This window comes from Pomacea canaliculata, linkage group LG10 (assembly GCF_003073045.1).
Source record: "Pomacea canaliculata isolate SZHN2017 linkage group LG10, ASM307304v1, whole genome shotgun sequence".
NCBI lineage: Eukaryota > Metazoa > Mollusca > Gastropoda > Architaenioglossa > Ampullariidae > Pomacea > Pomacea canaliculata.
The window spans coordinates 5,268,113-5,294,967 of NC_037599.1; the positions used below are offsets into that span (position 1 = coordinate 5,268,113).

Below are 26,855 nucleotides of genomic sequence, written 5' to 3' on the forward strand. Positions count from 1 at the left end.
CCACAGGACAAAATTATTCCACGAATGCCACCCTAACATAGCTGCAGACGATCCGGCTATCATTGGAGTATTATGAGTGATAAATGTCTGATTTAACTCAATCAACTCAAACTAATCAGCTTTAAAGCACAAAACCTTTCATATAATTTTAACATAAAAAGAATGAAGAAATTGTGTTACTTCCCGAGTCAAGACAAACGTGCACTTGCGAGGGAAAGAAAAACAAGGTTTGGTAGAATGTTCCAGACAAGTGGTGTCAGGTGGATCATCTCCGGCTAATGTGTTGACTTGAGAATTCACTCATCTGCGGCGATAACCCCGAGTGAAAGGTGAGACGACTACGCGCCCAGAGCCAAGAACTTGTAGCAGACGACACTAGAAGGTGGAGGTAGACCGTGGCAACATCCTTGTGGCTGTGGAGTTATACAACTCTGTGTATATAATTTAAAAAAGTTTCAACAACGGACCTCCACTTGTCAGAATCTGAATTCTTGGAGCAGACGTTGCTGTCGTGTTTGTGATTTCCATGGATAGCAAAAAATATTGGCATTAAATTCAGTTCAGCTTTTGGAATCACGCAGGATACCATCCAGTATTTTGTATCCTGTACCAGCGAAATACAGATGGGAGTCGGATGAGTTTATTGTAATTTATGCCGTGTGATCGACTTTCAACGCTAACAAAGCTTTACAATGTTTAACTCTTCAGTGTCGTTATACTAATTCAGAAAACAAGTCCTGGATATTATTTGGAGTGTTCAGAGTCCCGGATGTAAGTGGAAAAAGGTGTTTGTGTATATCTGACTGGCTTTTCTAGACTAAAACTTTTTCTTCCTTTGGACGTGTCTGCTGAATTCCAGAAAACTATTTTACCACCCCACCAGTCTAACTATAGAAGTTTGTTAAGTGAAACTTGAGAGAAGACAAGAGAGACAACAGCGTCAACACCCAAACGACGATTTATTTGGAGACACCAGCTACACCTAGAGCATTCGCAGACATTTTTACGAGTAGCAAAAAGCACTTCTTCAGTTTGTGTGTTTGGAGCTGGGGATGTACCTGTTATCAGACTGACCGAGTTACCCTCCCGTGACCTGCAAACTGTGACGTGTGACCTGCGAAGATGTGGCCGTCGTCAAGTGTGTCGGTCAAGGGTCACGTGATATCAGTATCCAGCCTCTCGTTCGCGATCTTCGTACTGCTAACGGTTCCCTCCAGTGGATTTGTACTGACAGACGACTTGTTCAACTCGCTGTTCCAGCCTGTGGTGGAGCCCACCTTCAAGGCCAAGGTTGAGACGTTAGGCGCAGTGCTCAAGCGGCACGTGCAACAATTACGATCGACGGAAAACAGACAAGTATGCCTAGTTTTTATTCTTGCAGCCGTAAATAAAATTCCATAATAAATTGATTCAATGGTCAGTCAGGTACCAATTTCTGGTGAACATCTGTTGGTTGGGCAGGGGAGAGGGCAAAGTCCATTACAAGTCCGAACAGGTGTCGAACCTACAATCTTCCACTCCTCAGCTGAGCACACACCCAAACCCACTGAGCATAATTAACCTTGTTTTGCGGCAGGTAGACCTGGTGTTCCTGGTAGACAGCTCTGCTAGCGTGGGTGGCGCCTACTTCAAGGATGAGATCAAGTTTGTCAAGAAGCTTCTGGCCGACTTCACGGTGGACCTCAACACAACGCGCGTGTCCATCATTACGTTCTCGTCACGTGAGAAGGTTGTGCGCCACGTCGACCACCTGACCAACCCTAACGACCAGAACCACAAGTGCTCGCTGTTGATGGAGGAGATCCCCAGGATCAAGTATATCGGTGGGGGCACCTACACCCTCGGGGCGTTTTTGGAAGCAAAGGTGAAGAGGTGTTTACGGACTGTCCGCAGTTTATAATATTCTAGAAACCTCTCCCACAACCTCTACTCAAGACCGATCTATGGAATGATGAGTGCGGTATGTGTGGTGCTTGAAAGAAAGTGTTAATATGGGGAGGGATTGACCGAAGAATATTATTAGAGCAAATTTACTGTTTTCCCATTCACACGCGCTGGTATGTAAAGTTCTGTCCTCTGAGAGGGGTGACTGAGTTCAGTTGACCTGTACTGATCGTTAGGTTTGCAACAGTCGACAGAATAATTCGAATTATTCTTTGCTGTGTGGTAGCAAGCTGGTATGGCGTGGGGAACTAAGTCTACTCATCCTCTGATGGGTAGGGAGGGATACAAGTAAGGGATGCAAGTCTATATTTATGTATGAAGACTGTTTGCCTAAATTTATGCAGGAATACATACATGTGTACTTTGTAAGTGTATTTCCTAAGTATGCCTGCTCTTGCTGTGACCAGAGAGTGCTACTGTCCGCGAGGTCGGACTCAGTCAAGGCCATCTTTTTGATCACCGACGGCTTTTCCAACGGTGGCGACCCACGGCCCGAGGCCCGGCGGCTCAAATCCGAGGGGGTCAAAGTCTTTACCTTCGGCATTCGCAACGGCAACGTGCGGGAACTCTGGGAAATGGCTTCTGAGCCTCGCAATGAAACCTGCTATATCCTCAACTCTTTTGAGGAGTTTGAGGCCTTGGCGCGACGTGCACTTCATTCAGGTAAGTTTGCATCTCACCTGGTGACCGCACGTGCACATCCCATCCCAACCCAGCATGTAGTTATGCTCTGTGAGAAATAAAAGGTCAGTTTGGCTGGGATAGTTTCTTTTTTAAACGACAGTAACCTCAAACTTATCCGTAGATTACTTGGAGGGTGACTTCATTATTCATTGGTTTCGATTTGCCATCCTTGCTGCTAAATTATGAAAATTTTTGTTTGTCACCCTGTCACATATAAGTCATCATTCTCTGTTCTAGAATAGTCTCTAGTAACAATTCATGAATGGATTCCTCCTTACTACTGCCAAATAAGCATCAGAAGAAAACTTCTGTAGCTACAACATGCGAGTGTCCGGAAGCTCTCTCCACCTAAAAGTCGTTTTGTATTTTAGTTTATTTTTATTTTCTTCTACAGATCTTCACTCAGGTACATTCATTCCGCAACCTGCCAAGAAGTGCAGCTACTTGTGCACCAGTGATGGGTACTGTTGCCATGCCAACGCATCGTGCTCCTGCGGTACACATACAGGAAAATACGAATGTCTGTGCAAGCCAGGTTACTATGGTAACGGAGTCGGCAAAGATGGATGCAAACGTACGTGTGTGCTTTCCAATCTGTACAAAGTCTTCTGTTTACGTATAGCTACTCCACATTTTTGAGATCCTTCTCTATTTTTTTCTTCGAAAAGATCTTAGACTTTATCTAGAGGCGTCGATGTCACTTTGTGAAGTACTTTTGATGAATTTTCTTTTCCGAATAATGAGCAGTATTTTCCAAAGCTTTCTCTAAGATCCTTATGTATTTTGCAAATTCTTTTTATCTCAGCTTGCCCACCAGGGACTTATAAGGACTTCCGAGGGTCGGGCGATGTTTCCATCTGTAAACCATGTCCTGATGAGAACCAGGTGACAATAGCTGGAGCAACTCTCGTGCAAGAGTGCAAGTGCAAACGAGGTTTCCGAGATTTCAACTCGTCAGAGTGCACAGGTACATCAGGGCAAGTTCTGTGTTCACGTTCATAACCGTTCTTTACCAACCTGCGGTACAGCAGTGCTGGTGCTGGTGGAGATAGACTGGATGGAGAGAAGTGATTTATTAGTAATAACATTCTTTCCTGTGGTCAGTGTTTAGGTGCCCAGAACTACAGGAGCCCAAGAGCGGCTACTTCGTCAATAAACAGTGCGACAACGTGTTCAACGCTGCCTGCGGCCTTCGCTGCCAGCCGGGATACGAACTGCGTGGTTCCAGCCTCAGGATCTGCCAAGAGGACGGCACGTGGTCGGGTCAAGAGACGGAGTGTGTGTGTAAGTAGTCATGATTGGTGATGGAGGTTGAGCTTGTGGTAGTGAAGGCGGTAAAAGGTCTAGAGATATAAAAAAGTAGTTTCACTGATGAGTGCTAGCGAAAACCCCGACAGATGTTAACAAACTGTATGCTACCCGGCAGTGAAGACCTGTCCTGCGCTGCCGTCGCCCAAGAACGGCCACATGGTCTGCACCACGGACGACTTTAGCTACCCGACCGTGTGCCGTTCACCTGCCAAGCTGGGTATCAGCTCCTGGGCTCACGCAAGCGGTCATGCTTGGCCATCGCTCTGTGGACCGGCATCGCCACACGCTGTAGGGGTAAGCGACGGTCTGATGCTGTTTTGTTAATTTTTGCGGATGACAATGATGATGACGACGACGGTGAAGGCAACAGTGACGACGTCAACAATTGCCACAACTAGAAGAGTTAGCGTCTGAAATTATTTACCAATTTCTTGATTTTTTTAAAGTTAAATTAGCGACAAGTGGGATTTGCGTGTGCTTTACAGAAATCACCTGCGCACCCATTCCCGAAATAAGGGACGGAACCATCCACCCGGCTGCCTGCACCAAAGGGGAGGTAACGTTCGGCACCACATGTCAGTTGTCGTGTTTACGCGGCTACCAACTGCGGGGCCCCAGCACCAAGCAGTGCACCACGGACGGCACGTGGTCCGCCCCCTCCAACGAGCCCAACCAGTGTCTGGGTACGCAGCACGTCTCCCACCCGACCTACCCGGCTCTAGCGTCACCCTCGTGGCATCTTCTTTGGTGTCACAGAAGAACGCGATGTGTGTGTCTGTGTGTCTGTGTGTCTGTGTGTCAATGTGCATGTAGAGGCAGAAGATAATTAGCGGAGGGTAAGGGAAGTGACGATTGTCAGTGGTGATGGTGACTGTGTCAGTAGTAGTAGTAGTAGTAGCTCCAGTAGAAGTAGAACTAGTACTATTGTCCACTAACAGCAATGCTATTGCTACTGTCATCATCTAGACAAGTCACCACCTTTCATTCAGTGTCCGGAAAACATCGAAATGGCAGCAGACGATGACAACGATACAGCGGAAGTGACATGGACCGTTCCGGTGCCGGTGGACAACTCAGGATTTATTCCTGTTCTGACGTCTGATCCTGCAGTGGTCCCCCCAGCGCCGTTTCCCATTGGCATCACCATCGTCACCTACAGCGCCGAGGACCTGTCACAAAACGTCGCCAAGTGCAAGTTCTACGTCCTCGTCCTCGGTAAGCACGTACTGCTTCGATGATGATGATGATGATGATGGTGATGATTATTATTATTATCAGTGCACTATAGTCTCCTGGTATTAGTTTTTATTAAAAGAAAAATGTTAATGAATTTGTTTTGATGTCTGCAGACAACACGCCTCCAAGGGTAGATAAATGCTTCTCCCCCAAGCCAGTTATATCCCATGACAGTCACGGCAACGTCACGTGGGAGGAGCCTATTTTTAGCGACAATTCAGGGAAGGTGACGGAGGTTGAAGCGTCTCACTCGCCGGGCCTCTTCCCCCGTGGACGCACACTCGTGACGTACACAGCCTACGACAGCAGCCGCAACAACAACACGTGCACCCTGGAGATTAATGTTATTGGTGAGCACAGCGCGTGTACATTATTGTTACGTCACTAGTAGGCACAGCGCCTGTACATTACGGCTACGTCACTAGTAGGCACGGAATTTTTTAATGATTTTTATTTTAATAAAATGATTTATTTATCGACATTTGAACTTTTCTCAGCTAACCCTTGCCAGTATCCAGATCCGCCAGCGAACGGAGAGCGGACATGTCGAGAAAGTAAAGAAGGCGTTCACTGCACATTGTCGTGTCTGGATGGCTACGCCTTCGTCGTGGAGCCTGCTCCAGAGTATTTCTGCGCCGACGACAACGGGTGGGGACCGACCGACAAACTGCCATTCCCCGACTGCGCCGGTGAGAAAGCCGTGGTTGCATGGAACGGATTGAGGGAAAGGGTTACTGACGGTTCATGAGTGAGACAAACACCTGACAGTTTGTCCGACATGTCTGACATGACAACCTGGGAAACAAGCTAACTTACAGCTTCATGCAAGCCGACACAACATGTTCCATCGCCGACAACTGACGCAATGACAGACATCAAGAATGAAAGAATAAAATAAAAAGGGATCGGACTTCGTACCTCTCAAGGAAACATCAGTAATGGATGGTGTTGTCAGACTTCACCATCAGTTTGACTCTATTCTTGACCTTCTGCCCTCTAACCTCTGTAACATCAATGTAAACTCTGTAACATGCATCGAGCCTGCTTACAACAATGTATGCAAAAACTTATATTTTCTCAAAGATCGATAACGATGCGCTCTGTCTCTCTCTGGCACAGTTCAGAAGATTTCTAATGAAGTCATACTGCCTGCCTCTGTGACCTTGCGAGGTGACCTGTCATGCGCAGAACACGGTTTCCTTAATCGGGTGGAGCAAAACATCAAAGCACGGGTGAACGACAAGGTATGTCACAATGTGTGAAAAGCCCTTCTAATTTACTTTCCCACAAAATTCCTTTCAGCACTGGAAATGACAATGACAATAATCTATTCATCCTTGCGGAAGTGAGTCTGTCCTTTTGAAACTAGCTTTTCAGTAACAAGTGAAGGAACTCTTTCACTCGAGAAAACTTAAGTCTTACTTGAAAGTGGCTAGAAATTGAGATAGAACTGATTTATTTCAAAGTTTCAAGTATTGTTGACCGATATACAGCTGTCAGCCTTGTGGAGGCAGCTTCAGTTATCGTCATGGTAACAGTGACAATTGTCCGTGGTCGAGGAGACTATGCTGATATATGACAGATTTTATGTCCAGGTCTCTACTTTGTGTGAAGAAAATGTGATCTGTCAGACTGCCGACATTACGACCACATGTGAAGAACATCAAGGTTGTGACTTCATATCATCAGAATAAGATCTGAGTGTGTGTGTGTGAATCTCTGTGTGTGTGTGCGTATGTACGTACGTACATCAGTAAGTGTATACTTTCCCATGTGAGAGTGTGTCCCAGTGTGCGAGGCGTGTTCGTGTCTGTGTGTGTACGCACATGTATATATTTGGAACTTTTTTTCAGACTTCAACAAAATCAACCTTGTCGTCAATGGGCGGCGTCGACGAGCGGTGTCATGGGCAGACAACAAGCACGTGAGGCAGCGAATAGCTTCCCTTAAATTCGACTTCACTTTACAAGGTTTGTGTGTGTGTGGCATTTGATTAAACATTGCTACACTTTTATTTGTTTTCTAATTTCCTTTATCTTGATATAAGTAACTAAAGTATTGTGCGGAGCATTTGCTTAAAAGTTTTCACTAGTGAGAGTAATGTCTAATTTACTGCTGACTGTGGACAGTAGAGTAATGTCTAATTGTTGTACAGCAGATTAGTGAAAGTATACCCTGTTTACTGCTGACTAGGGACAGCAAATTCTACCAATGATACACGGGATGCAATTGAACAACAGAGGTCGCTGTCCGAGTCCATGAAGAGGTTACTTCAGGAACTACAGGGCCAGGCAAAGGTCGGAGAGTTCGACATGTACATCGCCGGCCGCTGGCTTCGATTCTCCGACATGGACTTCGACTTCTTACGTCACAGTTTCCGTTGCCAGGATGGCAGCGTCCTCGTCAACAATACTTGTGGTAAGAAAACAAAAATTTGCAACATTATTTCTGTATTGGCCATACTACTACAACTCCTCAAAAACTATGAAACTGTAGCCACAATCTCTGGAGGTGAGAAGACAGTAAGTAATGTTTTAGTTGAAGGTAATGCTGTAAATTATATCATTTGCAGTGTCCTGCCCACTGGGTATGTTTTACAATGTGGTGACACTGCAGTGTCAAAGCTGTCCTATAAGCACGTACCAGCCGCAGCAAGGACAGTTGTCGTGTCTGGTGTGTCCGGAGAAGACCAGCACATCCACAGCACACGCCAGGAGCCTGCAGGAATGTCGTTGTAAGTGACAGATCCTTGTACTTCTTTAGCTTTTATTACACACGGGACCTACATCCTTCTGTTCTTTTTCGGATTTTAGTTATTCCGTCTGGCTACTTGTCTCTTTCTCTTGTTGCAAATTTCCAGGACCTCGACGGTTTCTGCTATGGGGCATGACACAAGTTCCACGAGTGCCGATGACACTTTTATATTTTAAATTATATATAAAAAAAGAAAATCCATAGACGTAAGAAAAAAGTATTTTACGCCTTTTAGTGCATTTCAAATAAATGTGTTTCACCGTATTTTTAAAAAATTAATTTTTAGTCTTTTTGAATTTCGTTATCGAAATTTTCGTTTTACTTTGTGACTTTATTTTCTTCTTAGAGGAAGAACTACGGGAGATAACTTACAATTATACTTATCCTTGAGCAGCAGTTACCTATCTCCCCTGATTCAGCCTAAAAGGCGTCATACAAAATTAAATAAAAAATATGCTAGTACTTGTGGACTGCTGGAAATGATTTAATATTGAATTGTCACCAGATATGAACAATTGGGGAAATTATAATCATCTAGGACGATGGGAACAGGTGAAAAGTCGATTACAAAATTCCACCAAACACCTACATACATAGTTAACTAAATAAATAAATAATTATTGACTTTTTGAAATAGCTCAGTGCCTGCCGGGTAGCGTGTCCCCGACTGGGTTGGAGCGATGTGAGACGTGTGAGAAGGGTTTCTACCAGCCGCACTACGCACAAACCACGTGCATCCCGTGTCCGGAAGGGTTCACTACGACCAGGAGGGGCGCCAGGGTGCTGGAGCAGTGCAGAGGTACCTAAACGTTGTCTCCCTTGTGGCTGCTCGTTTGTGGCATGTCGTCATCGTTGTAACCTGGGTGCAAACTGTCTTGTATGATGATGATGTCGGTTTGTAATGCGCAGGTATCCATTCAGAAGAATGCTCATTGCGCAGAAAAAAACAAAAGAAAAAAAATATATAAATGAAATATATATGTGGCCAGCATTGTTCATTCATCTTGTATTTTTTTAAATCCTCTGTCATCACCAGAGCTACGGCCGCGGAAGCAGAACTACATGTGGTTGTGTTTAATAAATGAAGGGACAGAAACTTTGCGATTTCTGTCTTTTTGATTGAAACATTATTACTTGATGTGCAATTATAATGATTCATTAATTTTATTTTCGTATTTTTAATGAATTATCACTACGAGTATGACGGTAGTGTTGTGACAGATGACTACACTACGTCTGATTTATTCCATCCTTACATGACATTCGGATATTTACTATTCTTGATCCCTACATTACTTTGATGATTTATTATTATTTCGTGTTGAGGCTGTTTCTTGTGGTTTGATCTACATAAATACTGCGATTTTGTGCAGTTGACGACAAAAATGTCTGTAATTTTTTTATTTACAAACATACGTTGCCGGCCTCGACACCAAAGACTTACTGACACACGCCTCTTCTTTGTTTTCCAGAGCAATGTCCACCAGGTCACGTGTCTAGGTCCGGTCTGTCACCTTGCTACCAGTGTCCACCATCTTCCTTTCAGCCCGACTACGGACAGAGCGTGTGCATCCGCTGTCCTCACGGCTCGACGACCGACCACAGCGCAGCCACGTCCGTCACCGAGTGTCAGGGTAAGTCAGCTGACAGACGATCCTGTCCTTTGACCTTCGGCAATCCTGGAACTAGAAATCTGTTTGAAAGGTCCGATAAAATCTGGAAATGGGTGGCTATAATTATCGGCCCTTTTAATGTTTTTTTCAGTATTATCTGCCCTTTATTATTAATTTACCCACAAAGCATGGAAAATCCATTCTGTTATTTTTTTATCCATTAACATTTTATTTTTTTCAAATTTCGACTCTAGGTTTTGTCTCTTCTTGAGCTACCATTGTTTTATGTTAAACAAATCTTCATACAGCGCCATTAGGCGCCCTCCCTGTCTTTGACCTCCTCCATGTCAGTCTGAACACATTCACTCTCGTCTGTCCTCCTTCCTTCTTCAGGAGATCTGGAACTGCAGAGTGACGACGCCAGTGTCTACCAGAATCAGCAGCAGTTTCTGGAGGCCAGCGAGTGTTTTAACCGCCCCTGCATGAACGGTGGCACGTGCGTTCCCGAAGATGGCGGTCTCTATGTTTGTCAGTGCGCTCTTGGCTTCGAAGGTAAGTCTTCAAAGACAGTGAGATTTTCAGGTCTGTAAATGCATCTTGGAAAATAGACACAGCTGAGAACAAACAGTGTCCGTTTATTATATTTTTCATCGCTTGTTCTTTCTATTGGTTTAAATTAATAGCATTATACGATTGGACGGTATAGAAATCTTTTTTTAAATGGTTGTGTGAGTTGTCTTAAGTGTAAAGATTATTGCATGCTGAGTTTTATTGTTTGTTGACTAATAAACTCTTTTAATGTGCATATCTACTCTCTTGTTCGTCGACTCGTTTGAAATCTTAATGTGTTAAAAAAAAAAAACCAGCCATTGCATGTCAACACTTGTCAGTGTTTGTTGACCGGCGGTTGTGGCTGGGTGTAGTCTTCTACATGTACATCTCTGACCTGAAGAGAAAACCAGACCAGTTGGCAGCCTTGACTCTGCTGATCAACTTTTCAGGTATCTTCTGCCAGACCCAGGTGGACCAGTGCGAGGCCAGGCCCTGTCTGAATGGCGGGGAATGTGCCCCAGGCCGGGGGGATATTTCTGCCAATGCCCTGCAGGGTTTTTAGGTAAACATACAGGTTAATGTAGACAAAAGTTATTTGTAGGCTTACTTCGGGATTTAAAACTTCATAACAGATTTTATTTTCGAGGACTGCATGTTGTGTACTACTCTCCTCACTTTCTACCATTTCTTAAATTTCTTTCTCGACTTCTCCATATTTGGCTTGATTCTGTGTTGTCCGTGCATATTATAATTGTCTATTATATATATATGTATATATGTGTGTTTGTGCGTCTAGGTCAGAAATGCGAGCGTGACATCGATGAGTGTCAGTCAGCGCCGTGTGAAAACGGAGGGACGTGCGTGGATGGTGCGAACTCCTTCACCTGTAACTGTCCCAACGGCTACACAGGTGATCACATGGCCGCCTCTCCTTCCTACACACACACCTACACTGTCTTTCAGAGTTCAACTAGTTTCGTTAAAATAACTTACAGTCTTACACGTTGATCTACGTTGACCCCTGATTACGTGACACGTTCACGTTCCGTCTCTCACACTTTTCTCTTCTCTCCTCGGGTCAGGACAGGTGTGACCTGCGAGACCAACGTCAACGACTGTGCGGGTCAGCCGTGTGTCAATGGAGGCACGTGCCAGGATGACGTCAGCGGCTATCGCTGCACATGCGCGGTGGGGTTCTCGGGCGCCACGTGCGAGATCGAGACGGACGAGTGCCTGTCGTTGCCTTGCGTCAACGGTGGAACCTGTGTGGACAATCCCAGCAACTACACGTGAGCCACACACGTGCATTAGCATGCGAGACCCTCCCTTTCCCCTCTCACTTTTTCCTCTCACTATTTTTTGTTTCTCTCGCACCAGTCAGTACTCTCCCTACTGTCCCAGTCACACACTAAACTAAGCACATTGAAAGACTTTCTACCTTTTATGAAGGCGGAAGAAGCGTGAAGAAGCAACGTATACTGTGCAGAAACAAATAATATGTATTCTAAAGGTTGAAGACAGTAAATTGTACCGAAAAAATAGAGACTTTAAAATAAGAGATAGACAGAGGGACGAGGGAAGGAACAAAGGCAAGGACGAAGGAACAAAGACATAATGGAAACGCCATCATTCGTCCATGACGAGACCTGAAATGAAGCTTGTGACAAAAAGTCACGTGATGTTGCTCATTGTGAGACTGTGGTAGAATGCACGTGGTGGCTTGTATAGTTGTGTAGTTGCTGATGGCGTCTGATGTTGCAGGTGTCTGTGTGTTGCCGGCTACACCGGTACCAGTGTGAACAGGAGATTTTTGAGTGCGCGTCCAACCCTTGTCAGAACGGCGCCAAGTGTGAAGACCTCATCAACAAGTACATCTGCCACTGCAAGGACAGCTATGCTGGTCCTCACTGTGAAATCGGTTCGTATGCTCCTCCTGAATCACCTAGTAATAACACAGAGAACGCGACTGTTACACTCGAACAACAACAATAATAATGAAGGTATGCACACGAATTTAGATAGCTTGAAAAAAAAAACCTTGAAGAAATACTAAAAATGAGAGGAAGACAGATCGATTCGATATTGACACATCCTTTTTTGTAAATCCTCAAGGAATTATATATCTAATAAGCTTCCAATGATGTTTTGTGTAGGACTTCACAATTATCCTTGGAACCGTCCGTCTAGGGTCATCGAAGTTAGGATTAAAGGCCACAAAAGTCACTCAACTAACGCTCACCCAAACTACGAACTCTAACCTCTGATCCTAAAGTAATGTTGTATAAACTCACTGCTCCTCCTATAGTAAATTCCACAGTGTGATTATTAAAATATCTACTCTTCCTGGTAGTAACAGATTTTTGCAAAACATTGTTTGCACAGTTGGGGACAGCAGATGAAGTTGTCATATGTGTATCTCGGTAAAAAAACGGATAGCGTTTTCACTCACTAGGCCTTTAAGTTGTTTCTTTGTATGTTCCACTGTCGGATGGTCTGTTGTCCTGCGAGCACAACACAATGAACTCACCTCCACTCCACGCGGAGACATACGCCAATAATTCTTATTCTTCTTTAAGTGAGAACACATTCGCAGGCAAAGTCTTTACCAAAAAATAAACACTCCAACGAACAACATCATGGCTATTGTAGTGTGGACAGTGACACGTGATTAGAACGAAGCATGGCGCATATTTTGCTTCATCAGTAGCGAACATGGAGTGAATCGTCATCGATGCTTTGTTGGTGATCTCCGCAGAGCTGGATGCGCATTACCAGATGGACTTCCCAGCAACCTTCACGGCGTTCACTGTCAACTACGCCTCCCTGCCCATCAACCGACCCCTCGACGCTCTGACGGTTTCCTTCTGGATGAAATCTGATGACAATGTCAACTATGGCACACCCTTCTCCTACGCCGTCGCCAACATGGACAACGCACTCACACTCACAGATTACAACGGGTTTGCAGTCCTTTCTTAATTTTTTCCTTTTTTGTTATCTACCATCATAAAACCAGTCCTGATGTCTTAACAAACACTATGATGGGAGTTGAAGGGGGAGGAGGTTACAGTAGGAAAGAACTGACATTATGAAGAGTGAAAGAATAGTATCATCATCATCAGCAGTCACGATGACAAGAGAAAGGTGGACTGATTTTGACCACGGAAAGAATGTTATCATGTCCAGGTGTGTAATCATTGTCTGTCTTCTCATTCCAGATTCGTTCTGTATGTCAATGGAGAGAAGAAGGTAACTGATGGAAAAATGAATGATGGCAAGTGGCATCACATTGTGGTCACGTGGGCTTCTGCGCGGGGAATGGAAGCTGTACAAGGACGGCGTTATCTTGGACAGTGGCTCTGATCTGTCGACATCTCGGCCCGTACCCGGTATTAAATGCATTAAGCCTCGTATTAGCATCTATTGTCTTGACCTTTCAGAAAAATGCAAAGGACTCAGGAGAGGGAGTTTTTTTTAACAATCAACACATCAAAAAATTAATACTTCATTGTAAAATCGTCCCATCTACTCCTATTTCAGGCAAAGGTATCTTGGTCATCGGACAAGAGCAGGACTCGCTGGGTGGGGACTTCAGCTCTACTGAGGCTTTCATTGGAACCCTGACCCTATTCAACATGTGGGACCGGGAGCTGCCTCTGTCGGATGTGGAGAATATGATGGTTTCTTGTCAGGATTTTCATGGCAACGTCATTTCCTGGCCAGAGGTACAGAAAGCGATGCATGGAGGGGTCTCAGCGCAGCCCTCTACGTTTTGTCAAGGTAAAGTTTACTGACGTCACTTCCCTCACTGTCCACATGATCCGGAAGGAAAATGCTCCGTACAGCAGATGGCAGTTTGATAAGCGCACACACTTTCACAAAACGAAAACAATATCGTAGGCAAGTGGTATGATCACGGTGATATTTAGAATGATAAAGTGAGCATCACATTGGAGTAAGAATGTTGACAGTTAAGTGATATAAAGATGTTGATATTTGAATGATATATATATATATATTGGCATTTCAGTGGGGCGTATTGACATTTGAGTGGAATGAGAACGTTGACATTATCCAGGTATGAGAACAACGATAAGAAAATATTATCAGAAGACTAATCAGATGTCAATGTTTCCGGTTTTAGACTGTCCTCCGCCGACTGCCCCGGAGTTTGGGTCTGCCGACTTTACTTCCTTGGCTCCGGGCTCGCAGGTGGATTTCTCTTGCAACAGGGGCTTCGAGGTGACTGGCCCTTCATCCAGTCTATGCCTTGTCACGAGTGAATGGAATTCCTGCACCAACTTGTCAACGTGAGCTTCTTTTTCATTTTTCTATGCTAAACAGATCGTCCTACTCAGTGTGGCATGTGAATGGAAGGTGAGTCTTAAAAGACACTTTGTCCAGTTCTGAGCAGACCTTCTAAGATAAAAACCAACAGCAGAACTTAAGCCAAAACCTAACGACTATATGTAGAAACCATGATGTATCCTGTGATGCACAGTTTTCTAGTCTCTGTAGAAAACCTGAATGTAAATTGTAAAATGTGCACTGACTCTCTAGTCCAGCCACCTCACTCTGTATTCAAATTCCAGGTGTGGAGTGCGGTCGTCCGGGTAACATCGCCAACGGGTACGTGGAAGGCACGCGCTACAGTTTTGACAACAGAGTTCGCTACTACTGCAACAAGGGGTTCAAGATTCAAGGCTCTGAAACGCTTTACTGCAATGAAAATGGTATATGGGAAGGAGAAAAACCTACTTGTGCAGGTGTGTATATATGGATTGTACATTATTATATTCCGTTAATCCTTAAATCATTAAATTACCGCAATCAGAAATCACATTCTTTACATCTTAAACAACGCACGGTATGTGTGTGTGTGCACGCACGAGCAGGGGATAGGTGGGGATGGGGATGGGGTTGAGAGTTGTCGTGGTTGAGACCTATGCAAATCCACACCGTACGTCTGGTTATCATCAAATTTGACACATTTTCCCAGGTTCTGTGCCTGCGGTCGCAATTATCAATCGGATATCAGAGGTTTATCTGCTCTTGGAGCTAGTAAGAACCGAGCTTTCTAGTCACAAACAGGCAGAGACTTAGTGGGCAGACAACCACTCGTCCCTTGTCCCTATCACCTCTACCCCTTACATATTGATGAACTCCTCGCAGTAACGATGATCAGACAGAACTAAGCAAAGTCGCCTTGACAGGCCGAAGAGGTTCTGAATGATGTACTTGAGGTCCTGATCATGGTTTGGGTCTGCTCTCATTGGGTCTGCTCTCATGGGGTCTGCTCTCGTTGCCTACAGAAATCACCTGCTCCCTACCCCTGTTGTCCACGAACACGGTACTGAGGATCCCGCAAACCATTTCAAGCCCAGTGAGACGGCCAGTTTCGAGTGCACACCCGGCAACAAGCTTCTGACGAACCACGACACGGTAACGTGCCAGAAGGACGGCACGTGGGACCGTAGCGTGCCCACGTGCGATCCGCAGAAGTGCGGGGCGCCACCGTTGGTCGACCAGGGCCAGCCCGACAGCAGCAATGAGGAGTACAACGTGGGCGAGATCCTCCGCTACAGTTGCGACATCGGGTACACGCTCGACCAAACCGGGCCCAACCCAACAGGCGCCATTTCCTGCTTACCCTCCGGCCAGTGGGAGGAGAACCTCCCCATCTGCCAGCTGGTCCGTTGCGGCGACCCACCGGTGGTCGCTCACGCCACCTACACAGGAAATGAGAGGACCTTCCTGTCTCGCGTGACTTATTCGTGCAAGCCGGGATACAGACTGCAGGGAGACGACACGGTGGAGTGTGTAGAAGATGCAAGCTGGAGTCCTGAGCCGCCGAGTTGCACACCTTGTGAGCTGTGGAGCGCCTCCAGAGATTGTTAACGGCCAGGTAAGACGTGTCACCTACTTGTGGAATTGTGTAGCAATGACATAGACCTCAAACACGGGCTGTGCTCGACACCTACTTTTATTTCTCTTACTCTCAACCGCTAGGAACTCTTTTCTGTGACTGACCAAATCATTCTCCTAACACTGTCCATGTAATCCTAGCTAACCCCCCATACACCTGTCAGCATTCTCGCACTGTCCTCCCATATCAAGACACCCTCGTCTGGACTGCCTGTCGGTCTACACCAAGTCTCCCTAAATTTTCTTTTTCCACCTGGAAAGAACTGTTCTCTCAGTCTCCATTCTCCAGAGACATTGCCATACACATGTGAAATCTCTGTTCAGTCGTTTTTCCCATCCCACACATACATTTATTTAAATTAAAAATGTCTTTTATTATGTTTGTAAGACCTACACATAAAAACTTTACAGAAAATCTGTTTCATGGATGTATACACTCAGACATTCAATGTTTGAGGAGTCACTTAACAGGGTAGATCGTTTTTATCTGAAGGATGTACGGTCTCAAAGATGTCATTGCTATGTCCTCATGGTGACAAGAGTTTCGCTAAGTGTCGGCCTCCTTTGATATGAGCAGGTGGCTGGGGTGGACTACATCTTTAATGCTGTAGTTACCTACAGCTGTAAGTCGGGCTACAAGCTGGTGGGCAACATCCGCCGCCGGTGTAACGAGAGCGGTGAGTGGGAGGGACCCGACCCTGTGTGCAAGCCGGTCAGCTGTGGCCGTCTGACCAACCCGGCCAATGGCAGGGTCCGGGCAACCGTCATCACATTCCAGGCTGAGGCCACGTACGAGTGTGACGAGGGCTACCAATTACAGGTATGTCATTATTCAAATTTTTAGCTAGCGAAAAATATCTTTTTTATACTCCATGGGATCGCAGAAATGGTAAATAATATTAATTCTTGAAAGATGAGCAAATTATTTACGAAAAAACAAAAATTATACAAATAATCAAAGAACCTCAGAGGTTTACTATTTTGTTGGACATTCGCGTCTGTGTCTGGAGGATGTGTGCGTGTGAGAGAGAAACTCAAAGCAATATACCTTCATCTCACATTATCTTTTCATGAATATGGAGAAACAAGTTATTTATGCTTTCTATACAGGGAGATTCAACTCGGACGTGTGGTGAGGATGCCCAGTGGGCAGGGACAGAGCCTGTGTGTGATCCTGTCAGTTGTGGACCTGTGATTGATGTGGACTTCGGCAGCTACAAGGTCCCGCCCAGTACACCTTCGGCGCCAGGGTTGTGTATTCCTGCCAGAGCGGGTACCGTATGGAAGGAGAGAGCACCCTTGTTTGCCAAAGTAACGGCATCTGGTCCGACGAAGCTCCGCAGTGCTTTCCCGTGGAATGTCCGACACCTCCAAAACTCGTGAATGGGTCAACTAAAGTTCAGGGGTTAACCTTTACCAGCAAGGTGTGCTTCTTGTGATTTATTGCAGTTAGTTTTAGACTTTCAAACTGCGTATGTCCTAGCAAAAAGCAAACAAGAGAAGCCAAAACAAAAACAAAAAAAGCAACAACAAATGGGAATAATTGGATATTGTATTTTCAGTCTAGATTCATGTTCTGAGTTCAGGTGCATCCATATTTTAAAAAATGTAAATATGCCCATATATTATAATAACAAACAAAATAGAAACGCAACTAGAACCGTCTCTCTGAAAGCAAATGCATGCAGACATTCTGTTCATTGACCCATCAGTCAATCACCTGTGCAGGTGGAGTATACATGTGACGATGGCTTTGAACTCGACGGACCCTCGGAGCGCACGTGCGGCGCGGACGCGGCTTGGACTGAATCTGACCCCGAGTGCCGACCCGTCATGTGCGAGCCACCGCCGCCTCTAGACAACGGCATCTACGAGTACAAGGATCTGAAGGTATGAGGTTAGAAGAGTGTGGTGGGGTGGGCAGAAGTCGAGGGAAGTGTAACTGCCAGAGGCTTGTGCATGTCGCCTTTACTTCACTCCTTACAGTTGGCGGCGTGAATCAGGTAAAGACAATGTGAGCATTCTGAAATACACCATCCGAAGACAGCTTTAAATAATTAAAGGTGTGCTTTCTAAGCTGAACGGAACTCGTCAGCAGAGACATTGATGTTGAAATATTCTCTTAGTGGTCTCGAAAGTTGTTCTTAATTAAACACCTGTGGGTCCTTTACCTTACATAGTTTCGGAATCTTATCGTGTTATCTACACCGATCCTTTAAAGATGAGCAAAATTTATAGGAACAGAAATAAAATATGGGGACATGATGATATGATGATGACGATGATAGTGAGTATGATCATACGATTTATGGGCGCATCTTTTATGCAAAGTTAGTTGCGAATGGTCATGCAGCCAAGCCCTAGGTTCCTGGCATATGTGTCTGCAGGTTGGGTCCATACTCCGCTACATCTGTAACAGCGGCTACGCCCTCAAAGGCGACGAGGTCAGGCGTTGTCTAGAGGATCTTTCTCTCAGTGGTAGGGAGCCTTTCTGCGAGCGCATCACGTGCCCAAAGCCGGAACCTCTAGAAAACGGACTTCTAATCCTCTCTGATACCACACTGGTCATGGGCACCACCGCCAGGTACAGATGTAACGAAGGCTACCTGCTTCAGGGAGAAGAATCCCGAACGTGTGGCAACAACAGCCAGTTCAGCGGCTCGACGCCATCTTGTAATATCGTCGAGTGCCCCAGCCAACCAGACGTGATCGCCAACGGGCAGGTGACGGGAAGCAGTTTCACTTTCGGCTCCATCATTAGCTACACGCGTGCAACGAGGGCTACCGGCTGGAAGGCGTGGATAGGAGAGCGTGTCGCGCAGACGGGAGTTGGGATCAACCAGTCCCGTCTGTCTCATCGTTGAATGTCCACCCGTGCGAATATCATTCGGCTCTGCGTCCACATCTCAGCGAACTTTTGGCACTAACGTCACCTTCAGTTGCCAGGATGGCTACAAAGTACGGGGCCTTCGGGAACTTACTTGCATGGCCAGCGGCAGGTGGAGCGGAAGCTTTCCTACCTGCACCAAGATCACCTGTCCGTTACCCCGTCTCCTTGAAAACGGACGATTTCGGCTAGTGAACGACACTTACTTGCGTTACCAATGCAACAATGGCTATCGTCTTGAGGGAAGCGAGGATGCCTTTTGTTCCCTCGAAGAGCAGTGGGAACCTGCTCTTCCAGTCTGTAGAATAGTCACGTGCGAGGATCTGTCGTCAGCAGTTTTGCCGTACGGCCGCGTAATTTTCACGTTAGCAAACTTTGGCACCACCGTTCGCTACACCTGTGAGCCAGGGTACCAGCTGATTGGTGTCAGCTCGCGCAGATGCAGCGCTAGTGGAGAGTGGGAAGGGAAACAGCCATATGCCAGCCCGTTTCCTGCCTTTCCCCGGGCAGCCTTCTAAACGGCGCCATTAGCGGCACAAATTTCTCATACAAAGCGGAAGTGACATACGAGTGCAAAGAGGGCTACAACATCGTCGGACCGGCCACGAGAACATGCCAGGAGAATAGGCTATGGACAGGAACGACACCCAGATGTGAAATCGTGGTCTGCCCAAACTTGGAGAAGATCGATGATGGGGTGGTAGCGGTTGTCTCCAACACTTTCGGTGGAACAGTAAGGTATTCATGCTTGTCGGGCTTCTTTCTACGAGGAAATATAGAGCGAACCTGCCTGGCCACCGGTCAATGGTCAGGGACGACCCCAGAGTGTGTGCGCTCTGTCTGTCCAGCGCCGGCAGCCATCGAAAATGGGTTCATCCTGGGCGCTGACTACGGCATCGGGCGCACGATCCAGTTCTTCTGCAATGAAGGCTACAGAACCCTTGGGGTCACCGTGTCTACGTGCCTGCCCAACCTCATGTGGAGCTCCGGCACGCCCTCCTGCGAACGTGTGCTCTGCCCCGAGCTTGGGCCCGTGCTGTACGGGAGGATCGTGGGCGACGGGAGGCGCTTCGAGGATAAAGTACTTTACGAGTGCGAGGAAGGCTACGAAGTAATGGGGGACGACATGCGCCAGTGCCAGGCTGACGGTACATGGTCTGGAGACAACCCCGAGTGCTCTGCCGTCTCTTGTGGGCTCCCACCAATTCTCGCCAACGCCATCCCTGATCTGTCTAACGGAACTATGTTTCCGGCGCTCATCCGCTACGCATGCGACCTTGGCTACGTTGCTAGGGGAAACCCGCAGTCTGCGTGCCTGAGTAATGCCACATGGTCATTCTTAAACTTCATGTGCGAACTTGCATCCTGCTCAGATGTGCCAGACGAAGCTCTTCCTAACGGGATTATTGAGCGGAGCATCAGCTCGCATAGCGTGAAGAAAGTCTTCACCTTCAACGACGTAATCCGCTTCTCCTGCCACGAAGGTTTCCGTCTTGAAGGCAGCGAACAGCGCCACCTGCCAGGCCGATGGCACCTGGAGCTCATCGACACCTAGGTGTGTGGCTATCACTTGTTCCGAGCCCTCAGCCATAGCTAACGGGTCTCTTCTCGTGAAAGGATACGACTATGGCAGCACGGCTGTCTACGAGTGTCACACAGGGTACCGAGTAACTGGTGATGGAGTTCTTGTTTGCTCGGGTGACGGCCAGTGGAGTGGCAACAGTGCGTGTGAGCTAGTCACCTGCAACGCACCCGCACTGACTATTCCTAACGGGCGGCTTTTGTTGCCACGGGTGTCTTACGACTACAAAGACCAGGCCGTTTACGAATGCGATGTTGGCTACGAGACTGTAGGAGCTTCAGTTCTCACCTGCGGAGCGGACGGCTCCTTCGTTTCTCTGCCACCCACCTGTGCTAAGATAAAGTGCCCCCCTCCCGATCCTCCCACTAACGGTAATCTGCAGGTGGAGGAGGACGTTTTGGTCTATTCTTGCCTCCCCGGCTACCAGCTCCAGGGACAGGCACGTCGCAGCTGTCTCCCTACCGGCGTTTGGGATGGTCAGGCTGCGGTGTGCATTGCCAAGACCTGCCCGACCCCTGGCCCAATCTCCGACGGTTACATGGATGGAAAAGAGACCACCTACGGAAGTGACATTAATTACTTTTGCAACGACGGTTTCCGCTTGGTCGGAACGGCGCGGCTCAGCTGCCTTGCAACGGCCATGTGGAGCGCAGAGTTTCCCACGTGTGAAAAGGTCAGCTGCGGTCCCGTGCGCCCCGTGGAATACGGAACGGTCGTGGGAACTTCATTCCTGTATCAAGACGTCGTTACATACCAGTGCGAGCAGGGCTTTTCCTTCACTGGCCACCGCGTGCGCACATGTCTGGCAAACAGCTCGTGGTCCGGAGAAGACCCCGTCTGTAAAGAGATTCTTTGCCCGGACCCTCCTGACATTGAATACAGCGAAAATGATGCCAGTGACGACGAAAACGCAAACTTCGGCCTCGACGTTGTCGTGGAATACACGTGTGACGAAGGGTACCAGCTGACGGGATCTACCAGTCCATCACATGTCAGGAGAATGGCACGTGGTCACAGCCATTTCCAGTCTGCGTGCCGGTCTCCTGCCCAGCCTTGACGGCTCCAGACAACGGGCACGTGACCGGAGATGACATCATATTTGGGTCAAAGCTTATATTCTCTTGCAACCGCGGTTACCGGCTGGATGGGAGCGAGACTCTGACGTGCGCTGCTGATGCATCATGGGATCAACAGCCCCCGACGTGTCGACAGATAGTCTGCGCATCCCCGGAAATACCGAACGGCTCCGCGCGGATTTCAGAATCCTCTGAAAACACGCTTGCACCCCTCACTTTCCTGCCGGGACAGACGGTAGTTTTCACCTGTCTTCTCGGCTTTCGTTTAAAGGGAAGCACCGAGTCCACCTGCACCGAGGACGGTGTTTGGAGCAACTTACCACCAGCATGCGAACGAGTGGCGTGCGCGGCACCTCCTCGGGTGGACAACTCCTTACCCATGAGCGACATCGTGTCCTTCGCTGGCAGCTCAATAACGTATGCCTGCCAAGCAGGATACGATCTTCAAGGGGAGGCAACCATCGCCTGCGGCAACGATGGGGAGTGGGAAGGGGTTGCTCCGACATGCGTGGACATGACGTGTGGGTGGCCCCCTAACGTCCTGAACGCAGTGGTGGATAGATCGGAGCCCGAAACTGCCGCCGGTCAATTCGTCACCTACACGTGCGAGCAAGGTTTCTCCATGGCGGACGAACACAACGGGGTGGTTCCGTGTCTGAGGGGTGGAGAGTGGGGACAGGATCTGCCGCGCTGCGAGCACGTTGACTGCGGCCCACCGCCGGTGCCGTTCTTTGCGTCCGTCACAGTCAAAGGAACCACGGCGGGCAGCACCGCTCATGTCGCGTGCAACCCCGGTTACCTCCACCCGGATGGGCAGAAAGTTCTCGACGTGGTTTGTGACATCAGCGGCAGGTGGGCAGGATCAGAAGGTGCCGTGTGCATCCCCAGGGACTGCGGGCCTGTACCCACCTTGGAGAACAGCGCACCCGTTGGTAACGTGAACACGACGTTTGGACAGCAGGTGACGTACCAGTGTCGTTCTGGCTACGTGCTGAGTGGAAACCCCACGCTGAGGTGCGGGTCGAACGGTCAGTGGGAGGGAGCCCTACCAGCCTGCAACGTCATTTCCTGTGGATCCCCTCCGACTAGCCTACGGTTCACAGGAACAAACTTCACCCTGGGCGGTGTAGTGATCCTGACGTGTCCCAGCGGGTCGCAAATAAATGGACCCTCAAAACTCACTTGCGGCCAAGATGGTAGCTGGAGTCCAGAACCTGGAACATGTCAAGGTGAGAAAACAGCAAACTCTAACTGATCAGTATTAAAATCGTGCGTTCACTGTTCACAAAATGCAAAAAAAAAATTAAAAAAAAAACACAAAAAAACAACAAACAAACACAAAAAACAACAACAAAAGTTTCGGTAAAAACGTTATAACTTGAAATGACTTGATATCGGAGCAATGTCGTAAAAATATGATTGGTAATGACAAAACTAATATGATTAACGCCTATTAGTTAGAAAAGAGATAAATAACAACGAGGATAAAAATGCATAAAATATGGAGAAGTAACAAAAATATTTGATACAATTATTTACAGAAATAACATGTGGTGCCTTGCCTCTGTCGGAAAACGTCCGTGTTTTGAGCGGAAGTGGCCGAGCTGGCACCGCAGTTGGCAACATCGTTCAACTCTCCTGTGCTCAAGGCTTCAGGCTACAGGGTGACTCCATTGTGACGTGTTTGACAGGAGGAATATGGAGTTCAACACCCCTACCTGTCTGCTTGATAGAGGTATTTCTGTTGTTATAAAACACAGATAAAACAACGGTCGCTAGACTACAGTTCTTCCGTGCAAAGTGCATGCATAATTTTGGGTAGTAGACATACATCGAAAGTAGATAAACCTGACACTAGATGAATCATAATAATCTTGATTTATATAGCTTTACCCCATCATCAAAGGCAAGCTCAAAGCGCCGCACAAAATAGAAAACTCTCACCTGGCTTTAAAACCAGAATTCATTGTGAGCCCTGTGATAATTTTCATCAGCAACAAAAATATCTTCAGGAAAGATGAGTCACAGCTGTTCAGGAATATGTTTGTGACTGAAAGACAACACACTGTAAACAATATTTTTAGAGGATGCATGAAGTGTTTTGTTGATCCTCAGACCCTGACTCAATGTGCTCTGGCACAGTCAACCTGCCAAATGCCATGTCACCGCCACAAGGTCACGTGCCTGGAGAGACAGTAGCAGTAACGTGTCGTCCCGGCTACATACCGGAGGGCGACATGACGTCACTGTGCCAGAATAATAGGACCTGGGCGACACCTAGTGGAGCTTGTGTTCGTAAGTTTGTTAAGACTAGACGGCTGAAATGTCAGATAACAATATCTAAACTGAGAAAACTGTGTGACAAGTGTGCAAACTGCGTGTCACTGTCAATTTTATTTGTGAAAAGTGAGGAATGGCATGCAAACAGTTTTGCACCTAAGTACACTGTGTTGACGGTTGGAGGTTGATGTCAGGGTTGTCCTGTGGACCGCCACCTGTTGAAGACGCCACCAGCGTGAAAGTTCTGGGCCGATCTCAACTGTACGGAGAGAGAGTCATGTTCATGTGTAGACCTGGTCTGTCGCCCACACGAAATCCCACCTGCCCTCACCTGTACAGAGAGTGGAGAATGGGACGGTGTAGCTGCTTGTGCAGGTAAGACGTGTGTGTGTGTGTGTGCTCGTTTATAAGTGCATGCGTGTGTCCATCGCCTTATTCTGTGTGCGTGTATGTAATGTCAGCCACTTTGAAAAAATAACTACCTCAGTGACGTCATGATCTTGGATACAAACTATAATATGATTGGTACATGGTTATTTGCAATTAATCCTGAAAGTAACTGTGTAATACGGCTATAAAGACTAGCTCCTGATTTCGTAAATAAAGAATTGTCGTTGTCATTGTCCAAAAAAAAAAAAAATAAATAAATAAATAAAGAATCAAAATCACGGCCATCTTGCTTCATCGTGTTTGAGGAAGCATCATAGGCAAGGGGAGACAACGTCAGTATGCTGTGGAAACCGCACACCGGAAGTCTCGTTTTCATGCTCGTTTTCTTTCTTGTTCAGCGATGTGCAAGTTCCAGTGTCAGAATGGCGCCAGGTGCGTGTCCCTGAACAAATGCAAGTGCATGCCGGGATACGCGGGGATTCAGTGCCATCTCCGTATGTACCAGCGTTTGTGTTTGTCTGAATGATTACACAACCGTCACGATTTTTCATTTAAAAAATTTAATTCATTGACTTAGGTTGATAAATAACTCTTAATTATGCAATGGTGAGTAGCAAGTGTGCTGTACGAGTCACATGAAGAAGTTAAGGAGGTCAGCGGATTTGTGCCATAAATTTCAGAAGTTGTTTATCCATGACAACAGATTGCAAGGTTTCACTCAGTGCTGCTGTTTGTTCTCTTGCAGCCATTTGTGTCTTGCCATGCTTGAATGGCGGCAGGTGTGACGGGCCGTACAGCTGTCAGTGTCCGCAGGGCTATCGGGGAGTCCGCTGCCAGGAAGGTAAGTGCTGGTCTCCGTGTGTACCTTGACATGTAGGTGTGAACTTAAAAAGGTGAGTGCTGGTAGACACAAGGCGTGCACCATGCTTTTTGAACATATGGAAAAATACAGCAATCATTCAAACTGTTGTGAACATAACGAACAAGTACAAGTAATCATTTAGGCACTAATGTGCATGTCTTTGTGTGAGTGAGAGAGAGAAAAGAAATGCTGACATGTCTCTGTACAGATGATGATTAATTAACAACTTTTATCTATTAATAATTAACAATTAATTAGTACCTGGTAACTTTATTAATATGACATTAACAGTCACTAATTAGTTTATTGTTTACGTCCAGCTATATGCTCCAAACCGTGTCAACATGGAGGTCGCTGCATATCGCCCAATCGCTGTCAATGTATCCACGGTTATCAGCCTCCATTTTGCGAGACGTAAGTGGCCGTTAGGGATGTCAAGGCCCCCAAGTCATGGCAGCCTGCCTGTGATATTTACCGTGTTTAAAAATTCTGAACTTTTACTTTTTTCAAACTGTTTTAGTCATTTCTGTTTTCTTTGTAAGTTATTTTTTCACTGTTTTCTGAAGTTGACTGTTTGACACTTTAGTTTGTAAGTTGTTTTGTGAACAAATAGTTTTACTTTAGTTTTTGGTCCTTCTTCCTAACTTCGACATTTGCACTGTAGAGGAGTGGGCAGTACTGGGGAATATTGGGTAGCAGTGGATGAAAGGGATGAGATGGGGGAAGAGCCTGTGGCTGGTGTGTGAGAAGGGTCACTGATCCGTAATGCCTCAGGTGTTGCTGTTGTTGGTGTCCTCTCCCAGTTATCCTCTCGGATTCAGGTTTGCAATGGATACATATTATACTGGTGGCCGGCTCCATCTCTTGTACTGTTTATATATTCTAAACTGTTTTTTAATCAAGCGTTTTCACTTCAACAACGTTTGCTTGTTTATTCTTATTATTTATTCTTTTATTGCAGATTTCGGTTTCCTGAAGTCCAAGCCAGCTGAAGACATCCAACCTTTATCTAGCAATCAAGCTAAACGCACTTTTTCTGTAAAGTTGTAAATAGTTGGACTTTCTCAGTATGCTAATGTGCCCTTTATACATCACACAAGCGTAGACAAAGTTTCCCTTTTCACAATTAGTGTATATTGGCTTGTTAAGACATACCTTTAAACAATAGAAAGTTCTAAAGACTTTAACAACATGCTTGCATCAAAACAGAGCTCAGTTTTTAAGAACCTTCATTCACCCCAATCGTACAATGGAAAGTCACGTGAGCAGGTTGTAGGTTCAATCATTGTGTGTATTCCACAGAATGTTTATAAAATCCCCAATAAATTGTCAATATTGTTCAATTTTTTTTAATTTGTTTGGTTGTGGCGAGTAGCATTCCACGTTTTGTGTACAAAGTCTCTTAAGTTTCTGACTTTTTCCTTTGTCCTGTTCAGCTTTGCAGCTAGAAGACCCTCAACTAATTAATGTGGGCATGTCGAAGGTTTGACAGACATTACAAAATATAAAATACGAACAAATAAACACGTTGTCTATTTAGTAACTTGCTTTCACGCAACGAGACTTCACGAGAACATACCCCACCCCACATCTCAAGTAATAAAAAAATAGTCTGCTCTTATCATGATTTATATAGTAACCGATTGATGAGACTGGAAGACCGATATACTGGAAATCAGAGTAGCGTGGTTTTTTTTTAAATTCTGCCTTTCTTACTTATTAAAGTGATTGATCAAACGAAGCAGAGTTATATGTAATA

General features: G+C 46.3%; 1 protein-coding gene across 1 annotated transcript; it reads left to right on the forward strand.

Moving 5' to 3' along the window:
• Nucleotides 1-26,439, forward strand: LOC112573652 (sushi, von Willebrand factor type A, EGF and pentraxin domain-containing protein 1-like). Its single transcript, XM_025254212.1, is given in 51 exon segments — nt 1-1,356; nt 1,577-1,864; nt 2,352-2,607; nt 3,023-3,202; nt 3,434-3,595; nt 3,733-3,912; nt 4,055-4,135; nt 4,138-4,233; nt 4,425-4,622; nt 4,906-5,154; nt 5,289-5,525; nt 5,673-5,864; nt 6,295-6,419; nt 6,771-6,843; nt 7,029-7,145; nt 7,369-7,593; nt 7,748-7,909; nt 8,567-8,728; nt 9,402-9,563; nt 9,936-10,094; nt 10,544-10,651; nt 10,891-11,004; nt 11,182-11,383; nt 11,856-11,881; nt 11,884-12,039; nt 12,850-13,054; nt 13,313-13,402; nt 13,404-13,483; nt 13,635-13,874; nt 14,239-14,404; nt 14,655-14,860; nt 15,407-15,445; nt 15,448-15,989; nt 16,597-16,839; nt 17,234-17,443; nt 17,748-17,909; nt 18,407-18,784; nt 18,787-19,093; nt 19,204-19,259; nt 19,358-20,412; nt 20,414-21,512; nt 21,515-22,793; nt 23,106-23,299; nt 23,452-23,470; nt 23,680-23,859; nt 24,039-24,160; nt 24,162-24,219; nt 24,633-24,728; nt 24,980-25,075; nt 25,417-25,510; nt 26,058-26,439. Coding segments are annotated over 51 exon segments (11,391 nt in total). The 5' UTR covers nt 1-1,122; the 3' UTR covers nt 26,089-26,439.
• The last annotated feature ends 416 nt before the right edge of the window (nt 26,440-26,855 follow it).